The following is a 16,563-nucleotide window of genomic DNA, read 5'->3' as shown; positions in this document are numbered from 1 at the left end:
ATTTGTGATTATCTTCTCTTTTTCCAATAAAACAATTTTCTCTTATTTTTTTGGCAGTGAACATAGAGGCCATGTGTGCCGATGACCTCCTGTCTGTGCTGTTGTATTTATTGGTGAAAACAGAAGTACCCAACTGGTAGGTTTTTTGTTTATTCTAAAATTGACAAAGCAAATGTAAATGTGCAGGCGGCAGCTCTTCTCATTGAGCTTTCTGCAGGATCTTACCACGAGGCCAGGCCACGTGGCTTGATCAGGGAAGCAGAGAAGGGCTCTGTACGTGCGTGCTGAGAAAGGATTGTCGTAGTTGGGCCGTGCCTTTCGGTCAGACGGAGATCGAATGGCTTGGCCCCCAGCTGGCTGCTGCTGTTGCTCCCAGCGGGATCGCGCAGGGGGACTGCGGCGTCGGTCTTGGCCGTGTGCTAGTGGGTCGTACCCGTGTGTTTTTCAGGATGGCCAACCTCAGCTACATCAAGAACTTCCGGTTCTGCCACTCTTCAAAGGACGAGCTGAGCTACTGCCTGACGTCGTTCGAGGCCGCGGTGGAGTACATCAGCCAGGGCAACCTCACCCTGGGGCAGACGGTAAAGGGCCGCCCCACTGACGCCCACGGCGATGGGCCACCCACGCAAATCCATCCGAGGATTCGGGTCCTGTGCTCTGAGGGGAATCTTTTAACACCCCACAGAGACCCACACCAGCCACCATCCAAACTATCATCATGACAGCAGCATCAAATGGGATTATTGTATTGATTTCCTATGAAGAGCTGCTGTGTCTGCCCACAGCATGACGTGACAGATAAATTAAAGCAGTCAACATCCCATTTGTTTACTGGCAGCGCTGAAGTAGAACCTCCTCATAATGTTTCATTTGCTGTAGCATTAAGAGCTTGTTTGGTAGCCTGCTTTAGAAGCTTAGCTTTTATTGACTTAAAATGATAGAGGCATCCACCCAGTCTCGTCTCTTCCTGATAAGTCCATATTTGCAGCTACTCTTCTGACCTTGTGACCATGAATTACTTGTGTACAGATATTGTGTACTAGAGTGGCCTCACACTGTGTTCTTCAGCTTGTTGTGCCTGTTACCTTTCAGAGTAATATGATGTTTCATTTGTGTTTTTGAGAAAGACCCCTTTCCCTGACCTGAAATGAGCCCTCTGTAGTTTGGAAAACAGTTGGGAGCAAAATTAGGAAATGCAACCTCTAAGTAACTCTGGTAGAGGGGGGAATTGAGAAGCTCTTTTGCTTAAAAGGCTCTTTGGGCCCTGTGGACTGGATGGCTTGTTGTACCTCCGACACGGATCGGTCTTTATGACTTTGGACAAGACTTGCCTCCACCCCCTTCTGTTTGAAGTGCACGGCTGTGTGGCAGACCGGGCAGACGGGAGAATGGGCTGGTGGTAGGGTATATACCCAGTCACACTCTCACTCTCAGCAGCTGAAAACCCGGAGCTCATTAGCCCGCAGTCCAAAGTATGCGACTTGCTGCCGTCTCTAAGTGTTTCATGTAACATCGTCGCATGAATTATTGAGGGCGCCTCTTTGCACGCCACGCTGCCCCTTGCCTCCCTGCTGCTGGCGCTCATGCAGGCAGTGCGCTGGAAGCATCCTGCCCAGAGCCCAGAGTCACAGTCTGGTAGACTGCGCCCCGTCTGCCAAGGAGGCTGGGCGTCTGGAGGCGACATCGATACATTGTCTCGGTTACTGGTTCTCCACTTACAGTACCTTCCACTCAGTACATCGTGTTTCTAGATTGATCTTGCCTTCACTTTTCCGGGGGGTCCCCGAGATACGCCGAGCTGTAAATACAGTGCAAGCTGTGGCTCTGTCGAGCTCTAGGAGCTTAGTTTTCAGCTTTTCAGTTCGGTTCAGCTGTTTGTTTATCTGCTTTGAGAAAAAGGTTCCAGAAGGACTGTTAAGCAGATTCCCGCACAGAAAGCATCGAAACTCAGGCCAGGATTGCAGGATTGTCTTGTAGGATCACACCAGAAGCACAGTGGGGATTTCAGCGTTGCAGTTTAACACGGTAATCGACAAACAAGGACACGATAAAGTCGAGAGGGCTCTGCGTTTACCCTGTAGTCCAGGCTTCTTCGGTATTAAACTGATCAAGTCACCCAGCTCCTCTTCACCTCTTAATCCAGCTGACTTCACCTCACTAGGGTGACTTCTATGGCCAGTGCAGTCTGTGTCAGGAAGCCATCTGTGCTCCACACTGAAACCACGTGGGTCACATTTTCAATCTCACAGGGGTGTGTGAATGAGTATCGTTTTTTTCACCAAAAGGTCACCTAAGGAGAACCTTTGTGGGTTGAACATCATGTAGCTTTACCACTTAGTGCTGGCAGTTCCAGGGGAGTTAATCACAGAAAAGAACCAGCTGATGGGTTCTGTGGAAAGCACAACGTTTTTAATGGAGAGCCAGGGAGAGAGGACTCGGGGTCTGTTGAGGACAGCGCTCTCAGAAATGCCCAGAGATGAGGAACTAGTAGTAGTTTTACCTAGCTTTTACTCTTCCCTTCCTACATACACTGCATTGTAGGAGCTCAAACATCTTTCTCACTTTCACCGTGTTGTATGCATTTGTATCAATGGCATAATTATGCCATGAGGGCATTATTAATAAGACATCATGCCCTTATGACTAATAATTGTATTATAAGTAATGCCATAATTATTATGACATTATAATTAATTAAGCAAGCTCTTGAGCCATTTGTAGTAAGTAGACCAGCTCTAGGCACCATTGTCCTTATCAGAACCTAGTCATAAGTGCTCTATTAATTTAAGATTAAGCTTTTTTGTTACTGGGATACACAGAGATTCCAGGTTTCCTACAAAAAAAGGTTTTTAATTTCCATAAAAATTTGTGGACCTGACCATCATGCCATAACTTGAATCTGAGACATGCAATCCTTGAGGCTCTTCAAACAGCCCTCTACTGGAGTGGTTGTTTAGAGGCTACATTTCCTAATATTCTTCCTCCACTAGTTTACTACCTGCAGAGAGGTGAGAGGACTCAGTTCAGGTCAGGCGAAAGGGCTGATATGACTTATGTTCTCTGTGATTAGTATTGTTAATGAACTCTCCTGTGTGACCAGGTTGGGCTTCTTGTTTCCCTGAAGAAACTGATGTGGTCTGTTAATTACTACAGATAGATAGGTACACACCGAGAGAATGAGAAAAATGTGCAAGGATTTTGTAGCAATCAGTGGACCTGGTGCCAAGTTAAGTGTCCAGGTGACAGTCAAGTTAAGGCAGGACTTTGGTGACACATGTTTGAAAGCCTTCAGTTCCCGAACTGAACTGGGGGAAGTTTATTCAGAAAGGTGTGTGAAAAAGGGGGACACCTTATCTGTTTGTAACATCTTCATTCCTCTATTTTCTTAGGGGTCTGGCGAACTGAACGACAAGCTGTTCTTCAGACAGAAAGTGAACCTGCTCTCCCAGAATTCAGCTACCCCGACAGACTGTCTGTTTGAGGTCAGCCTGTGCATTCTTCCTACAGATGCTTTATTTTTAGTTTTATCATTAAATTTACTAGAAGAGCCTGATGGTGGGGGAGGAAGAATGAGCAACATGAAGAATATAAGGCTGGGGGGACTGGAGAATGTCATGTGTCTGTGTCTCCTTCAGCACATCGCCAACGGGAACGAGGCAGAGGTGAGGCGGCTGCTGAGCGAGGCCGAGAGTGAAGAGGAAGGCTTGGAGATGTGCCATCCCCTGTGCTCCTGTGAGCGCTGTGAGAGGCAGGCGTCAGGGTGAGGACAGTGTCACTCCTGTGAGCGCTGTGAGGGACAGGCGTCAGGGTGAGGACAGTGTCACTCCTGTGAGCGCTGTGAGGGACAGGCGTCAGGGTGAGGACATTGTCACTCCTGTGAGCGCTGTGAGGGACAGGCGTCGGGGTGAGGACAGTGTCACTCCTGTGAGTGTTGTGAGGGACAGGCGTCAGGGTGAGGACAGGGTCACTCCTGTGAGCGCTGTGAGGGACAGGCGTCAGGGTGAGGTCAGTGTCACTCCTGTGAGCGCTGTGAGGGACAGGCGTCAGGGTGAGGTCAGTGTCACTCCTGTGAGTGTTGTGAGGGACAGGCGTCAGGGTGGGGACAGTTTCACTCCTGTGAGCGCTGTGAGAGGCAGGCGTCAGGGTGAGGACAGTGTCACTCCTGTGAGCGCTGTGAGGGACAGGCGTCAGGGTGAGGACAGTGTCACTCCTGTGAGCGCTGTGAGGGACAGGCGTCAGGGTGAGGACATTGTCACTCCTGTGAGCGCTGTGAGGGACAGGCGTCGGGGTGAGGACAGTGTCACTCCTGTGAGTGTTGTGAGGGACAGGCGTCAGGGTGAGGACAGGGTCACTCCTGTGAGCGCTGTGAGGGACAGGCGTCAGGGTGAGGTCAGTGTCACTCCTGTGAGCGCTGTGAGGGACAGGCGTCAGGGTGAGGTCAGTGTCACTCCTGTGAGTGTTGTGAGGGACAGGCGTCAGGGTGGGGACAGTTTCACTCCTGTGATCGCTGTGAGTGACAGGCGTCAGGGTGAGGACAGTGTCACTCCTGTGAGTGCTGTGAGGGACAGGCGTCAGGGTGAGGACAGTGTCACTCCTGTGAGTGTTGTGAGGGACAGGCGTCAGGGTGAGGACAGTGTCACTCCTGTGAGTGCTGTGAGGGACAGGCGTCGGGGTGAGGACAGTGTCACTCCTGTGAGGGCTGTGAGGGACAGGCGTCGGGGTGGGGACAGTGTCACTCCTGTGAGCGCTGTGAGGGACAGGCGTCGGGGTGGGGACAGTGTCACTCCTGTGAGCGCTGTGAGGGACAGGCGTCAGGGTGGGGACAGTGTCACTCCTGTGAGTGCTGTGAGGGACAGGCGTCGGGGTGAGGACAGTGTCACTCCTGTGAGTGCTGTGAGGGACAGGCGCCAGGGTGAGGTCAGTGTCACTCCTGTGAGTGTTGTGAGGGACAGGCGTCGGGGTGAGGTCAGTGTCACTCCTGTGAGTGTTGTGAGGGACAGGCGTCGGGGTGAGGTCAGTGTCACTCCTGTGAGTGCTGTGAGGGACAGGCGTCGGGGTGGGGACAGTGTCACTCCTGTGAGCACTGTGAGGGACAGGCGTCGGGGTGGGGACAGTGTCACTCCTGTGAGCACTGTGAGGGACAGGCGTCAGGGTGAGGTCAGTGTCACTCCTGTGAGTGCTGTGAGGGACAGGCGTCAGGGTGAGGACAGTGTCACTCCTGTGAGCGCTGTGAGGGACAGGCGTCAGGGTGAGGACAGGGTCACTCCTGTGAGTGCTGTGAGGGACAGGCTTCGGGGTGAGGACAGTGTCACTCCTGTGAGCGCTGTGAGGGACAGGCGTCAGGGTGGGGACAGTGTCACTCCTGTGAGCGCTGTGAGGGACAGGCGTCAGGGTGGGGACAGTGTCACTCCTGTGAGCGCTGTGAGGGACAGGCGTCGGGGTGAGGACAGTGTCACTCCTGTGAGTGCTGTGAGGGACAGGCGTCGGGGTGGGGACAGTGTCACTCCTGTGAGCGCTGTGAGGGACAGGCGTCAGGGTGGGGACAGTGTCACTCCTGTGAGCGCTGTGAGGGACAGGCGTCGGGGTGAGGACAGTGTCACTCCTGTGAGTGCTGTGAGGGACAGGCGCCAGGGTGAGGTCAGTGTCACTCCTGTGAGTGTTGTGAGGGACAGGCGTCAGGGTGAGGTCAGTGTCACTCCTGTGAGTGCTGTGAGGGACAGGCGTCAGGGTGGGGACAGTGTCACTCCTGTGAGCGCTGTGAGGGACAGGCGTCAGGGTGAGGTCAGTGTCACTCCTGTGAGTGTTGTGAGGGACAGGCTTTGGGGTGAGGACAGTGTCACTCCTGTGAGTGCTGTGAGGGACAGGCGTCGGGGTGGGGACAGTGTCACTCCTGTGAGTGCTGTGAGGGACAGGCTTCGGGGTGAGGACAGTGTCACTCCTGTGAGCGCTGTGAGGGACAGGCGTCGGGGTGAGGACAGTGTCAGTCCTGTGAGTGTTGTGAGGGACAGGCGTCAGGGTGGGGACAGTGTCACTCCTGTGAGTGCTGTGAGGGACAGGCGTCGGGGTGAGGTCAGTGTCACTCTTGTGAGTGTTGTGAGGGACAGGCGTCGGGGTGAGGACAGTGTCACTCCTGTGAGCGCTGTGAGGGACAGGCGTCAGGGTGGGGACAGTGTCACTCCTGTGAGCGCTGTGAGGGACAGGCGTCAGGGTGAGGACAGGGTCACTCCTGTGAGCGCTGTGAGGGGCAGGCGTCAGGGTGAGGACAGTGTCACTCCTGTGAGCGCTGTGAGGGACAGGCGTCAGGGTGAGGACAGTGTCACTCCTGTGAGCGCTGTGAGGGACAGGCGTCAGGGTGAGGTCAGTGTCACTCCTGTGAGCACTGTGAGGGACAGGCGTCGGGGTGGGGACAGTGTCAGTCCTGTGAGCGCTGTGAGGGACAGGCGTCAGGGTGAGGACAGTGTCACTCCTGTGAGCACTGTGAGGGACAGGCGTCAGGGTGAGGACAGTGTCACTCCTGTGAGCGCTGTGAGGGACAGGCGTCAGGGTGAGGACAGTGTCAGTCCTGTGAGTGTTGTGAGGGACAGGCGTCAGGGAGAGGACAGGGTCACTCCTGTGAGTGCTGTGAGGGACAGGCTTCGGGGTGAGGACAGTGTCACTCCTGTGAGCGCTGTGAGGGACAGGCGTCAGGGTGGGGACAGTGTCACTCCTGTGAGCGCTGTGAGGGACAGGCGTCGGGGTGAGGACAGTGTCACTCCTGTGAGCGCTGTGAGGGACAGGCGTCGGGGTGAGGTCAGTGTCACTCCTGTGAGTGTTGTGAGGGACAGGCGTCAGGGTGAGGACAGTGTCACTCCTGTGAGCGCTGTGAGGGACAGGCGTCGGGGTGAGGACAGTGTCACTCCTGTGGGTTGGCGGTGCGGTGCTGAGTGGGTTCCGGTTGCTGTGGACACCACTGGTGAAATGAAAGGGACAGTTCTGCAGTCACTGATGTTACATTCTGTAGTTCAAGGACAGTAAATGCCAGGCAGCTGTGAGGCGCTGACTTCTGATGTTTCAACAACTTGCCATCCAGACCTTTTTATTCTGTCTTATTTAGTCTGCCTGGACTCTCCGTAGGGCAGGTAGCAGTGGTGGGGTTTATCTTTAAAGGCTGTGGGGGCATTTTGCTTTCCTGCCTGACACAATGCTTGGACTTGAACCAGAGTGCTCTCATCCTGTGAGGGTAAACAGCAGATCGGTTTCAGACTCCTTTACCCCGGGCTGTTCCATAAAGGCCTAGGATTCTCATGCTCTTTTAAATGCTAATGAACTGCTTTGCAAACAGCAGGAGCACTTGCTTGGAAATACAAAGATGCTTGTACTGTGTGTGAAGTGGGTTGAATTGCTAGGAGCAATCTGATAGCGTTACAAGTGGCTTCTTCACTAAGCCTTCTTTCAGAAAGCTGGGATTCTCTCCACAAATTTAATAAGGCAACATAAAACAGATTTGGCCTGCTCCACCATTGTCTTTGTTTTTCTTAGGCAAGTGCTGCAAAAATGAAAAGAAAGCTTTCAGCTGAGGAGGAGTGATAAAGATTTTAGAATGAGGCTAGGACTGGGACTAAATTTGTGCCAAACCAAAACCTGAAACTACTGAGCATTGCTGATAAATACCCTTAATAAGCACGACATGAAACATCCGCTCCTGCTCTGCCCTGTGAGTGTTTTACTGTATGTTTGTCTCTCACCATGCATTTGCAAAGTGTGTTAGTCCTCTTGGGAAATTTCTTGTGTTTTATTAAACATTGCTAAGTGGTTTGCCAACACTTCAGTAGTGTTCTGAAAATATAATTAAATATGTTCACATGTAGCCACAACTGCTTATTAACCTGTTGTTCATTTTCTTTTTGTTGCATTCTTTTCCAAACCTTTGAAGACATCAGATCGTATTACGTTTTAAGACTGGTTTTGAATCCTGTTGCTATGGAAAGCACCACAGCAGCAAAGAAGTGGCAGTGTCTCTTAGCCTTGTTACCTGCGAACATGGAGATGATTGCACCGAAATCAATTGGCAAGGAAATATTGTTTAGCTATTCGCACTTTAGAAATCACTGAGAAAAAATGTCTAGCCTTCCTGTTTTGAGTTCTTCTGCCTTGAGTTCTTTTTTTTCCCTTTAAGCAATCTCATTAGAGTGAGTTTCTCTCTGTAGGAGGCTGAATGACCCATCCATTGTCACTCCTTTCTCCCGCGATGACAGGGGCTACACGCCACTCCACATTGCTGCTATTTGTGGTGAGCGGATTTCTTTGTACTGCGGAACAGTAAGTCTGCGCTTGCCTGGGTGTTTGCTTGTGGTTTTCTCCTGCCTCGTGCTCTTCAGTAGTCTGTGAAGAACCTTCTTCCGGGCGACGAAGGTGCTGAGTGCCTGAAACACGCAGTCTCCTCCCAGACCCTGCTAACTCCTTCCCCTTTCTGCCTCCTCAAAGGTCAGACGTTGCTGATCGACGTGCTGGTGTCCAAGGGGGCAGTGGTCAACGCCACAGACTACCACGCCCTCACGCCCCTTCACCTGTCCTGTCAGAAGGGCTACCAGGGCGTGACGGTAAGACAACAACGCCACATGCCTTTATATACAGTATAATGACATACATTCAACACATCAGTAAACAGCATCGCAAACCCTGGCTGCAATGTTGCTCTACTTTATTCCAATATTGGTTTTAAGAATGTGCAGTTTAGAGATCCTTGATGTGTTTGTAACGATAAATTGTACCATTAACAAATTATATTTTCATATCTTCTCTGACATAGTGAAAACGGTAAACGTATTAGAAAATCCTTGCTATTTCAAATAGTATTCACTTACTGCTATCGATTAAGCCTTTGAGGTAAATTCTCGAGATTTTCATCCTTGCTAATTTGTTCTTCCTGCCTTCAGAAGGCCGTAGCTGCATTCGGAAACTAAATGAGATCTAGAAATGGTGGCTGCAGCTCCTTTTAAATGCTCTCTCTTTGGATTACAATGGGCACTCAACCCAGAAAACAGAGAGAGTATGGGAGGTGAGGTCACACGTTCATAATCATTGCTGATATAGTGTCGGTCAGTTATGACCATGGGGTATTTTTCTCCTACTTTCAGAAAGTGAAGCATCAGTTTCCAGCCTGCACATTTTATTTAACCGTCCTGACTTGTGTTCTGGTGTTGATAAGCAGAGTCTGTGTCTCTCTTCTTCCCCAGTTGCTGCTCCTGCACTACAAAGCCAGGACTTCCGTACAGGACAACAACGGGAGCACCCCCCTCCATCTGGCCTGCATGTATGGAAACGAAGACGTAAGGCCCTGCCAGCCCCCCCTTTGAGCTCTCCGTGTTTGCACTTAGCTTCTGGTTTGCACTGGGTTAACCATCGCCAGCCTCAAACCCTTCGAAGGCACCCAAGGCTCTTGGGTCCTGGGTTCGATTCCCGGCATTCATGTGTTATGAAGGACAAGCGTCCCACCCAGGGTGTATCCTGCCCTGAGCCCAGTGCCTGCTGGGTTAGTCTCCAGCTCACCGCAGCCTTGTATTGGAATAAGCAGTTATCGAACTTTAACGGGGACCATCTCGCAAGAAGCACTTCAGAAAGCAATGTGGGATTGTGGTGATAGTGTTCATGTGGGTGTGTTCTTCGCTAGCTCTGATTTGCCCTCTGTACTCAATTACAACCTCATTCAGTAACGTGCTGGAAGAAAATCTGTCTGTGGCTCTGTGCTGAACTTGTGATCATGCCCTCTCGCTAACAGACACAGATGCTCCAGAAAAGCCTTTGCCCTTTCAACAACGGTGTGCGTTTCTGATATCCCTAATGCACACGCCTCTTTCGTTTCATATCCCTGCCTGCCCGTTAAAACGCCGGTGCCCTGCGGTCCAGTGTGTGAAGGCGCTCGTGTACTACGACGTCCTCTCCTGCCAGCTGGACATCCAGAACGACAAGGGGGACACCCCCTTGCACATCGCTGCGCGCTGGGGCTACGAGGGCATCATCGAGGTGCTGCTGGAGAACGGCGCCAGCACCTCCCTGGAGAACAGAGCCAAGGAGACCCCTTTCCAGTGTGCACTCAACACGCGGGTACGCTGGCCGGCTCGTGCGTCAACACTGTCCCCTGCAGCCCCTCAGATTAAAGATAATTGCTTACACTTATAGAGCGCTTTTCTGGACACTCCACTCAAAGCGCTTTACAGGTAATGGGGATCCCCTCCTCCACCACCAGTGTGCAGCCCCACCTGGATGATACTCCAGTCCGCTCCCCACACACCAGCTCTCAGGGGGGAGGAGAGCAGAGTGATGAAGCCAGTTCAGAGACGGGGATCGTTAGGAGGCCATGACTGCTAAAGGCCAGGGGGAAATGTGGCCAGGACCCCCGTAAACACCCCTACTCTTTTGCAGTAGCAGTAGCTCATAAATCCTCAGATTCCTGTGCAGTGGTCGTCTGATTTCCACCTCTTCTCTCACGCCCCCTGCCTCTCTCCTCCAGCAGGAGTCAGGTGACTGTGTCATGATTTTACACGAGCATTTTAAGAGGGCAAATGCCACAAGACTCAGGTTCCTGTAAGGACATCTGTGTCACTGATGTCGATGTCAGTGCATAGATGGTTTGCTGTCCTTTGAGGTACCTATTCCTTCTTTCTTTCTCTCTTCTTTCTTTTTTGAAAAACAGCGATAAGAGGAAAATGAAGGAAGGGATATCCCTTTGTACATCATTGCTCTGGCAAATGTTATTCTTAAATGCCCTTTTTTCCTCTAAGTCAAGGTGTCTCTAAAAAAATCTGACTTTTATGTTTTGTCGTGTTGCAGATCTTGTCCCTCCTGGAGCTGACAAACAATGGGTTTGAGGGGAGGCAGAGTGCTGGTGAGGTAGGACTGTTCCCCGATTTCATTCCTTCACTGTGATGTCTTGAGGCCCAGTACAAGGGATTTGACCGTTGATAATTCTCCAGTTTGTTTCTGCACAGACCTTTTCACTGAAACACACAGCAGTCTCACACAGTAGAGTGGGACTGTTGTTACCAAACTCTCAGGCTCTAGATGTGTTGGCTCATCTTCTCAAGCAGTTTGTGTACTTTGTGGCATTTCTGCATTTTTAAGTGAGAGCACTCATAAGTTACTAGCAGTAGCTGTATTATCAACAGGCTCTCAGAAGCAATGTTAAACTATTTTCCTGTGCCAATTCTGGACATTAAAACTTGCAGGACACTTTTCACTTAGAAGACATGTCTTGTGGGACAGCATATAGTAATGTACTGTACCTACTGGGGCTCACAGTTCAAGTTCCAGATGCTGTGACAGCTGTAATATCCTCATGGAAGAGACAGGAGGAGCTTTGCTGGGTAGTAAACCTCAAATGAACTAGCGCCCCCTCCAGGGCCAGTTTTGTATTGTCCTGTTGCACCAGAGAGCAGGGTCGAGGCGCAGTTGGCACAGGGGTGGCTGTGGGGCGCTGTGTCACTGTAAGGCTGTCCTGTTCTCCCCGCAGTCTCCCCGGAGGTCCCCCCAGCCCTCCGCAGAGCCCGCCAGCCGCCACTCCTCGATCTCCAGCACCTCCTCCCTCAGCACGGACATCAAGCCCGACGGCGACAGGGGGGCGCTCAAAGAGGTGAGCCGGCCTCCGCCCTCGCAGCGCCCGTGCTGACCCAAGGTGGTGGTCAGTCTTTAACCGCTTTGCTGCTTAAATCGCCCTCTGTGCTGGGAAAAGTTCCTTTGAAAAATGAATCCATTACCTGCAGCCATTTTTCGAACAGCTTCATCAATCAGTTGTTGGGGAGCCGGAGTCACACCCTGGACAGGACACCGGTCCATCTCACTCCAGGGACAATTTGTCTAGAAGCCCGTTAACCTACCAATATGTGTTTGGACTGTGGGAGGAAAGTAGAGCACCCAGAGGAAATCTACACGAACATGGGGAGAACACGCAGGCTCCACAGAGACGCCTCCCCTGGTCTGGAATTGAAGCCGACCACTGCACCAGCCCTGGGAACTTATGCAGTACTAAATAGCAATATAGAAAATATCTTGTGGTTATATGGGAATCTCCGGGGTTTGTTCCTGTGGGGTCAGTCGCACAGGACTGGTGCTGAGCTAGACAGGACCTGTTGGCGACGGAGAACGGAGATGCTTTCATGTCGGGGTCTCCGGAGTCCGAGCGGGAGCTCGGGGGAGGCTGGCCAGCTGGTCGGAAGTGGAGTCCGCTGCCCCTTTTCCTGGCCCTGTGTGTGCTGAAGGAGGTCTGGCCTCCGGACCACGCCGGGAGCACAAACACGTAGAGCAGTTCAAATATCAATGAAACATCTGCTGGGTATGAGGGGCCTGCTTGGTGTTTACACACGAAGCGGCGGCCTGCGAGACCTTCTCTGCGCCGCGGGACCAGCTGGCCGGGGGTCTTGCCTTCCGGCCCCTCAGGAATCGGGGAGCAGCATCTTGCCAGGCCGATCAGGGCCTCGGGATCAGCACAGTAACGGAAGCCGTCATGCCTTGTCTTTTCTCCTCCTTAGGTGGAGAAGCTGCTGCGCGCGGTGGCGGATGGCGATGTGGAGATGGTAAGCCTTCGAACTTGTGGGAGCTGTGCCTTGTGCTCCGTTTCGGGTCAGTCTGGAACTCTGCTTGTCACTTGGCACAGAGGTCGCGTGACTACCATTTGGTGTTGCGCAAACACTGTTAAGTGGTGCCCTAAAGTTTTTGAAAGCATAACAGATGTAGCCAGCAGCCATATCACCCTGCAGCTCAGCAGGTGTGAGCCTGGTCAGTACCTGGATGGGAGACTCCTGGGAGAGCTAGGGTTTCTGCTGGAAGAGGTGTTAGTGGCCCAGTAAGTGCCATGAAGTTTCTTTAAACTGTCTGCTTATACACTGCCCACCAAAACATGCCGCATCACAATGCCAGACGTCTATCGGTTGTGTGTGATTGGAGAAGTAGTGCAAGACTGGAATGTTGCGGCGATCGCTGCCCCTTGCTCTGGAAGAGATCAGTCATCAGTCTGAGCCCCGGCAAAAGCTGCTTATGAGAGACGCAAGGCAGGCCCTCCCCTCCACAGTTCCCTGCAGAGATCCAGAGCTGCACCGCCTGCAGAGCAGTGCAGGGCGCCATTTACATCACTGGTGCCTATCCCGGCCAAATTTAAAATAAGCCTCTTCTGCTGTGTTATGAGCTTTCCAGGCTAAACTAAGATAATCTTAATGGAGCCAGGGCATCTGGTTTCACCAGGCTTAGACCTAATCCCATCACCCCTGAGCCACTGTGAGAGATGGGAAGTGGGAAAATGCCTCACAGCCTCCACTTGCAGGCCGTGTCCATGAGGGCCTGGCAGATGCCCACAGTCACGTTGTTCTGAGACTAGTCTCTCTCATCTCCCTACACATTTCACAGCTGTTTTATTCACATTCCCCAAATGTGGTAAGTGCTAAGCTTGCCTAATGCTGCCTAAAGTTGATGTGGCTGTGAAGGGCAGGGAGTTAGAACACGAGACTCTTCTTCGATCGCTGGTGCTTTATTGAACAAAGGATCCAGGGATAAGCGATAAGCGATTGGTGCTTTCAGATCGGAGGGTTTTATAAGAGGAAGTTCTGCTGGCGATTTGAACGAGCTGGGAGGGAGTGTGGGCATGCTGCAGCAGGAAGGTGGCGCTCCTCACACCACAGAGGACTCCTCCCCCCGCTAACTCTGAGAGGAAGGGAGAGCAACACGGGGAAACAAATATAACAAGCCTTTTGTTTACTCTGGAGTTAAAGATGTCATTTTGTAAACCACTTCATCCATGATGTCTGAACTGTATTTTACTCGGAGTGAACATTCCACAGACATAGTTCATTGCAAGTAACTCCGAGGAAGCCATTGGGGTTTCTGTGTATGTAGGCAGATCTGGGACACATTCTTCCTGGTCGTGGGGGATTGTGGAGCTGCACACGAGGACGAGTTACCCCTCTGTCACTGGCTTCAAACCAACGCCAGGAGAGGAGGAGTGGGGCTGTCGGAGGAGGGCTTCTCTGACCTTTCCTCATGCCATTACCCGTCTACAAAGCCGGCATCGCTGCCTTCAGGAGATCTCGGAAAATCCCCCTTAATGGGCTTGAGCTTGGATTTGGAGAGGGAGGGAGAAGCGAGCCGAGATTAGGCAGCGGGAAGTCATTTATAATTTACAGCATTGTCATTCACTGTCCTGGCTCCGCTGGGCTTCCAACAGCAGGCTCCCAGCTTTAATTAGGCTGCGGCGGGTGGCACAGGCGGCCGGAGGGGCCGCTGTCACGCAGCTCCGCCAGCGATGCCCAGCTCGGGCCCCTCTGCTGCGGACCAGGCCGCTTTCTCTGCCTGCCCCCGCCTTCCGAGATACACCCCACCTAGACTCTTGGATGTTGTCTTAAACTCTCACTCCATAGCCGTTTGAGCCATGCCGTGTTTTGCAAGTTACAGGCTTATACCCCCCAGGCAGCACTGGGCTTGTAACCTTCTTGGAAGAGAATCTGCAAAGCCAGTCGTGGATAAAATGCATGCAGTCGTGCTTCATAAGATGAGTAAATTAGCTGAGGCTTGTAGAACCTGCAGTGCAGTGGGAGTAACTCTTTCCCCCATCGTTTGTTTTTCTTGCGCGGTGCTGTCGTTGTCATTGTTGTGTACAGTAGGGATGGGGTGGGGCGCTCTTCCAGCTTGGCCCGGGCCTCGCTCAGGCGTGCGCTGTCCCATAGGTGCGATACCTGCTGGAATGGCTGGATGAGGAGCCCGATGACGAGGAGGAAGGGCCGGGACCGCTGCTGGAGTCCGACTTCTGCCACCCGCTCTGCCAGTGCGCCAAGTGTGCGCCCACACAGAAGGTCAGTGCTGTACAGGCCTGAGCTCAGCTGCTGACCCGTGGTGTGTGCCAAGTGCGTGCAGGCAGACTTCCTCATTTATCTCCCCTTCTGCAAGTGTGCTTTACCTTCAATACATGGACACAAGTCCAAAGCCCAAGCGCTGTGCTGTCATTAAATGTTTGATGGTATAAGAAATATTGACAAGTTACGGTATGAACACATGTTGAAATGGTGTATTTATGACAGTCCAATGTTGTTCCTGTGTGTAGTCTGTACATGAGAAGAACATGCAAACTCTACACTGACAGACCTAAGGAGCTCTGTGGCTGAGATATACAGTACAGTAGAAAACACAGGTGTACTACAGCCTCCAGCTCCAACAGAGGCTTTTGTGGCATCTGTTGAATCTTCCTCCCCTTTACACAGTACCAGGCACAAAAGGGAGGAGTTACAATCACATGAATATTCAGCAGCCAGATCTGAAGATCATGCAGTGCCTATCTCAGGCATCCCAGGCCGGTGCGTGCGTGCTCTGACCAGGCGTCTCCTCTCGTGTGCACAGAAGCTGTCCTGCCTGCAGGCGAGCGGGCTGGGCGTGAACAGCGGTAACCAGGACGGCTTTACTCCGCTGCACGTGGCCGCTCTGCACGGGCACGCCCCCCTGGTGTCCCTGCTCACGCGCCGCGGTGCCAACATCAACGCCAGGAACGGGCAGAGTGCCACCCCGTTGCACCTCGCCTGCCAGAACAGCCACCTACAGGTGCCCATGCCCGTGCCCGTCTCTCGCACTGCCCTGCTGACGCTCCTTCACTGCATCCCGAGAGGCTGGAGAGAAGCTCGGCGGCCCAGCTAGCGCTAACAGTTTGCTGTTCAGATTTCTCATTTCTGCAGTGATAACTATAGTTTAATAAACCTTTGCGCTGCGTTTGGACAGTCTGATCTCATGGTCAGTCATGAGAGAGTGTAGTTAGTGGCATTAAACTTAAAAAACGAGATTTAAACATGTTTCTCACACTGTCGTGATGTGGTCTGAAGGGGTAGTGCTCGGAGCTACACTGAAGGTTTTGTTCTGAATCGTCTGCGTAGTGCTGTACAGTGACTCAGGTTGCGTCCGTGACAGGTGGTGACAGTTCTGCTCGAGTGCAATGCCAAGGCGAACAAGAAAGACCATTTTGGAAATACCCCACTGATCCACGCCTGCCTGCGAGGACACCTGGACACGGCCACAACCTTACTGCAGGTGCTTAACCCCTGAACTGGCGGTTTCATCACTGACAGTGTACTCCTGGGGGAAAAGGGACGTGCGCGTATGTGTATCTGTCATTCCTACATTTATATACTGTTTCCATCCATTTTCTGACCGCTTCTTCCAGTCCAGAGTCACTGGAGAGCTGGAGCAAGCAATGGGTGGGAGGCAGGATACACCCTGGACAGGACACCAGTCCATCAGATGACTGACACACACTTACACACCAGTGCCAGTTTTTCCAGAAGCCAATAAAACCCACCAGCATGTCTTTAGACTAGACTGTGGGAGGGAACTGGAGCACCTGGAGGAAACCAACACAAACACACTATTATCACCCCAGGAACTGAGAGACAGTAATGATAACCACTGCACCACCGTGCCATCCACATGTATATGTACATGTACATAGAAACATAAACACGTACAGCGGTTATGAAAGGAACAAAACATTTAAAGAAATGAGAATGAAAAATAGTCCTAATAATGTAAAAGTTATTTTAAAAGTGGCACGTCTCTGCAGCT

General features: G+C 52.0%; 1 protein-coding gene across 8 annotated transcripts in view; it reads left to right on the top strand.

Annotated features, from left to right (window-relative positions):
* Nucleotides 1-16,563, top strand: part of ankrd27 (ankyrin repeat domain 27 (VPS9 domain)) — a 46,307-nt gene that overhangs the window by 23,171 nt on the left and 6,573 nt on the right. For 6 of the 8 annotated variants that reach the window (XR_015928623.1, XM_088613496.1, XM_088613494.1 and 3 more), the window contains 15 exons: nucleotides 58-136; nucleotides 449-581; nucleotides 3,390-3,482; nucleotides 3,636-3,760; nucleotides 7,913-8,047; nucleotides 8,187-8,269; nucleotides 8,464-8,579; nucleotides 9,216-9,308; nucleotides 9,886-10,083; nucleotides 10,810-10,869; nucleotides 11,489-11,608; nucleotides 12,504-12,548; nucleotides 14,688-14,813; nucleotides 15,355-15,552; nucleotides 15,913-16,032. Coding sequence is in view for 7 of the 8 variants with exons in the window: in XM_088613496.1 (XP_088469622.1) it covers nucleotides 58-136; nucleotides 449-581; nucleotides 3,390-3,482; nucleotides 3,636-3,760; nucleotides 7,913-8,047; nucleotides 8,187-8,269; nucleotides 8,464-8,579; nucleotides 9,216-9,308; nucleotides 9,886-10,083; nucleotides 10,810-10,869; nucleotides 11,489-11,608; nucleotides 12,504-12,548; nucleotides 14,688-14,813; nucleotides 15,355-15,552; nucleotides 15,913-16,032 (1,724 nt within the window). In the remaining variant the exon portion in view is untranslated. The remainder of the gene's footprint in view (nucleotides 1-57; nucleotides 137-448; nucleotides 582-3,389; nucleotides 3,483-3,635; nucleotides 3,761-7,912; nucleotides 8,048-8,186; nucleotides 8,270-8,463; nucleotides 8,580-9,215; nucleotides 9,309-9,885; nucleotides 10,084-10,809; nucleotides 10,870-11,488; nucleotides 11,609-12,503; nucleotides 12,549-14,687; nucleotides 14,814-15,354; nucleotides 15,553-15,912; nucleotides 16,033-16,563) is intronic. The other 2 variants (XM_088613498.1, XM_088613497.1) reach the window with 1 other exon arrangement.

Source organism: Lepisosteus platostomus, chromosome 20, assembly GCF_059453375.1.
Source record: "Lepisosteus platostomus isolate fLepPlt1 chromosome 20, fLepPlt1.hap1, whole genome shotgun sequence".
Classification (NCBI taxonomy): Eukaryota; Metazoa; Chordata; class Actinopteri; order Semionotiformes; family Lepisosteidae; genus Lepisosteus; species Lepisosteus platostomus.
This window is presented reverse-complemented; position numbering and strand designations above follow the sequence as displayed.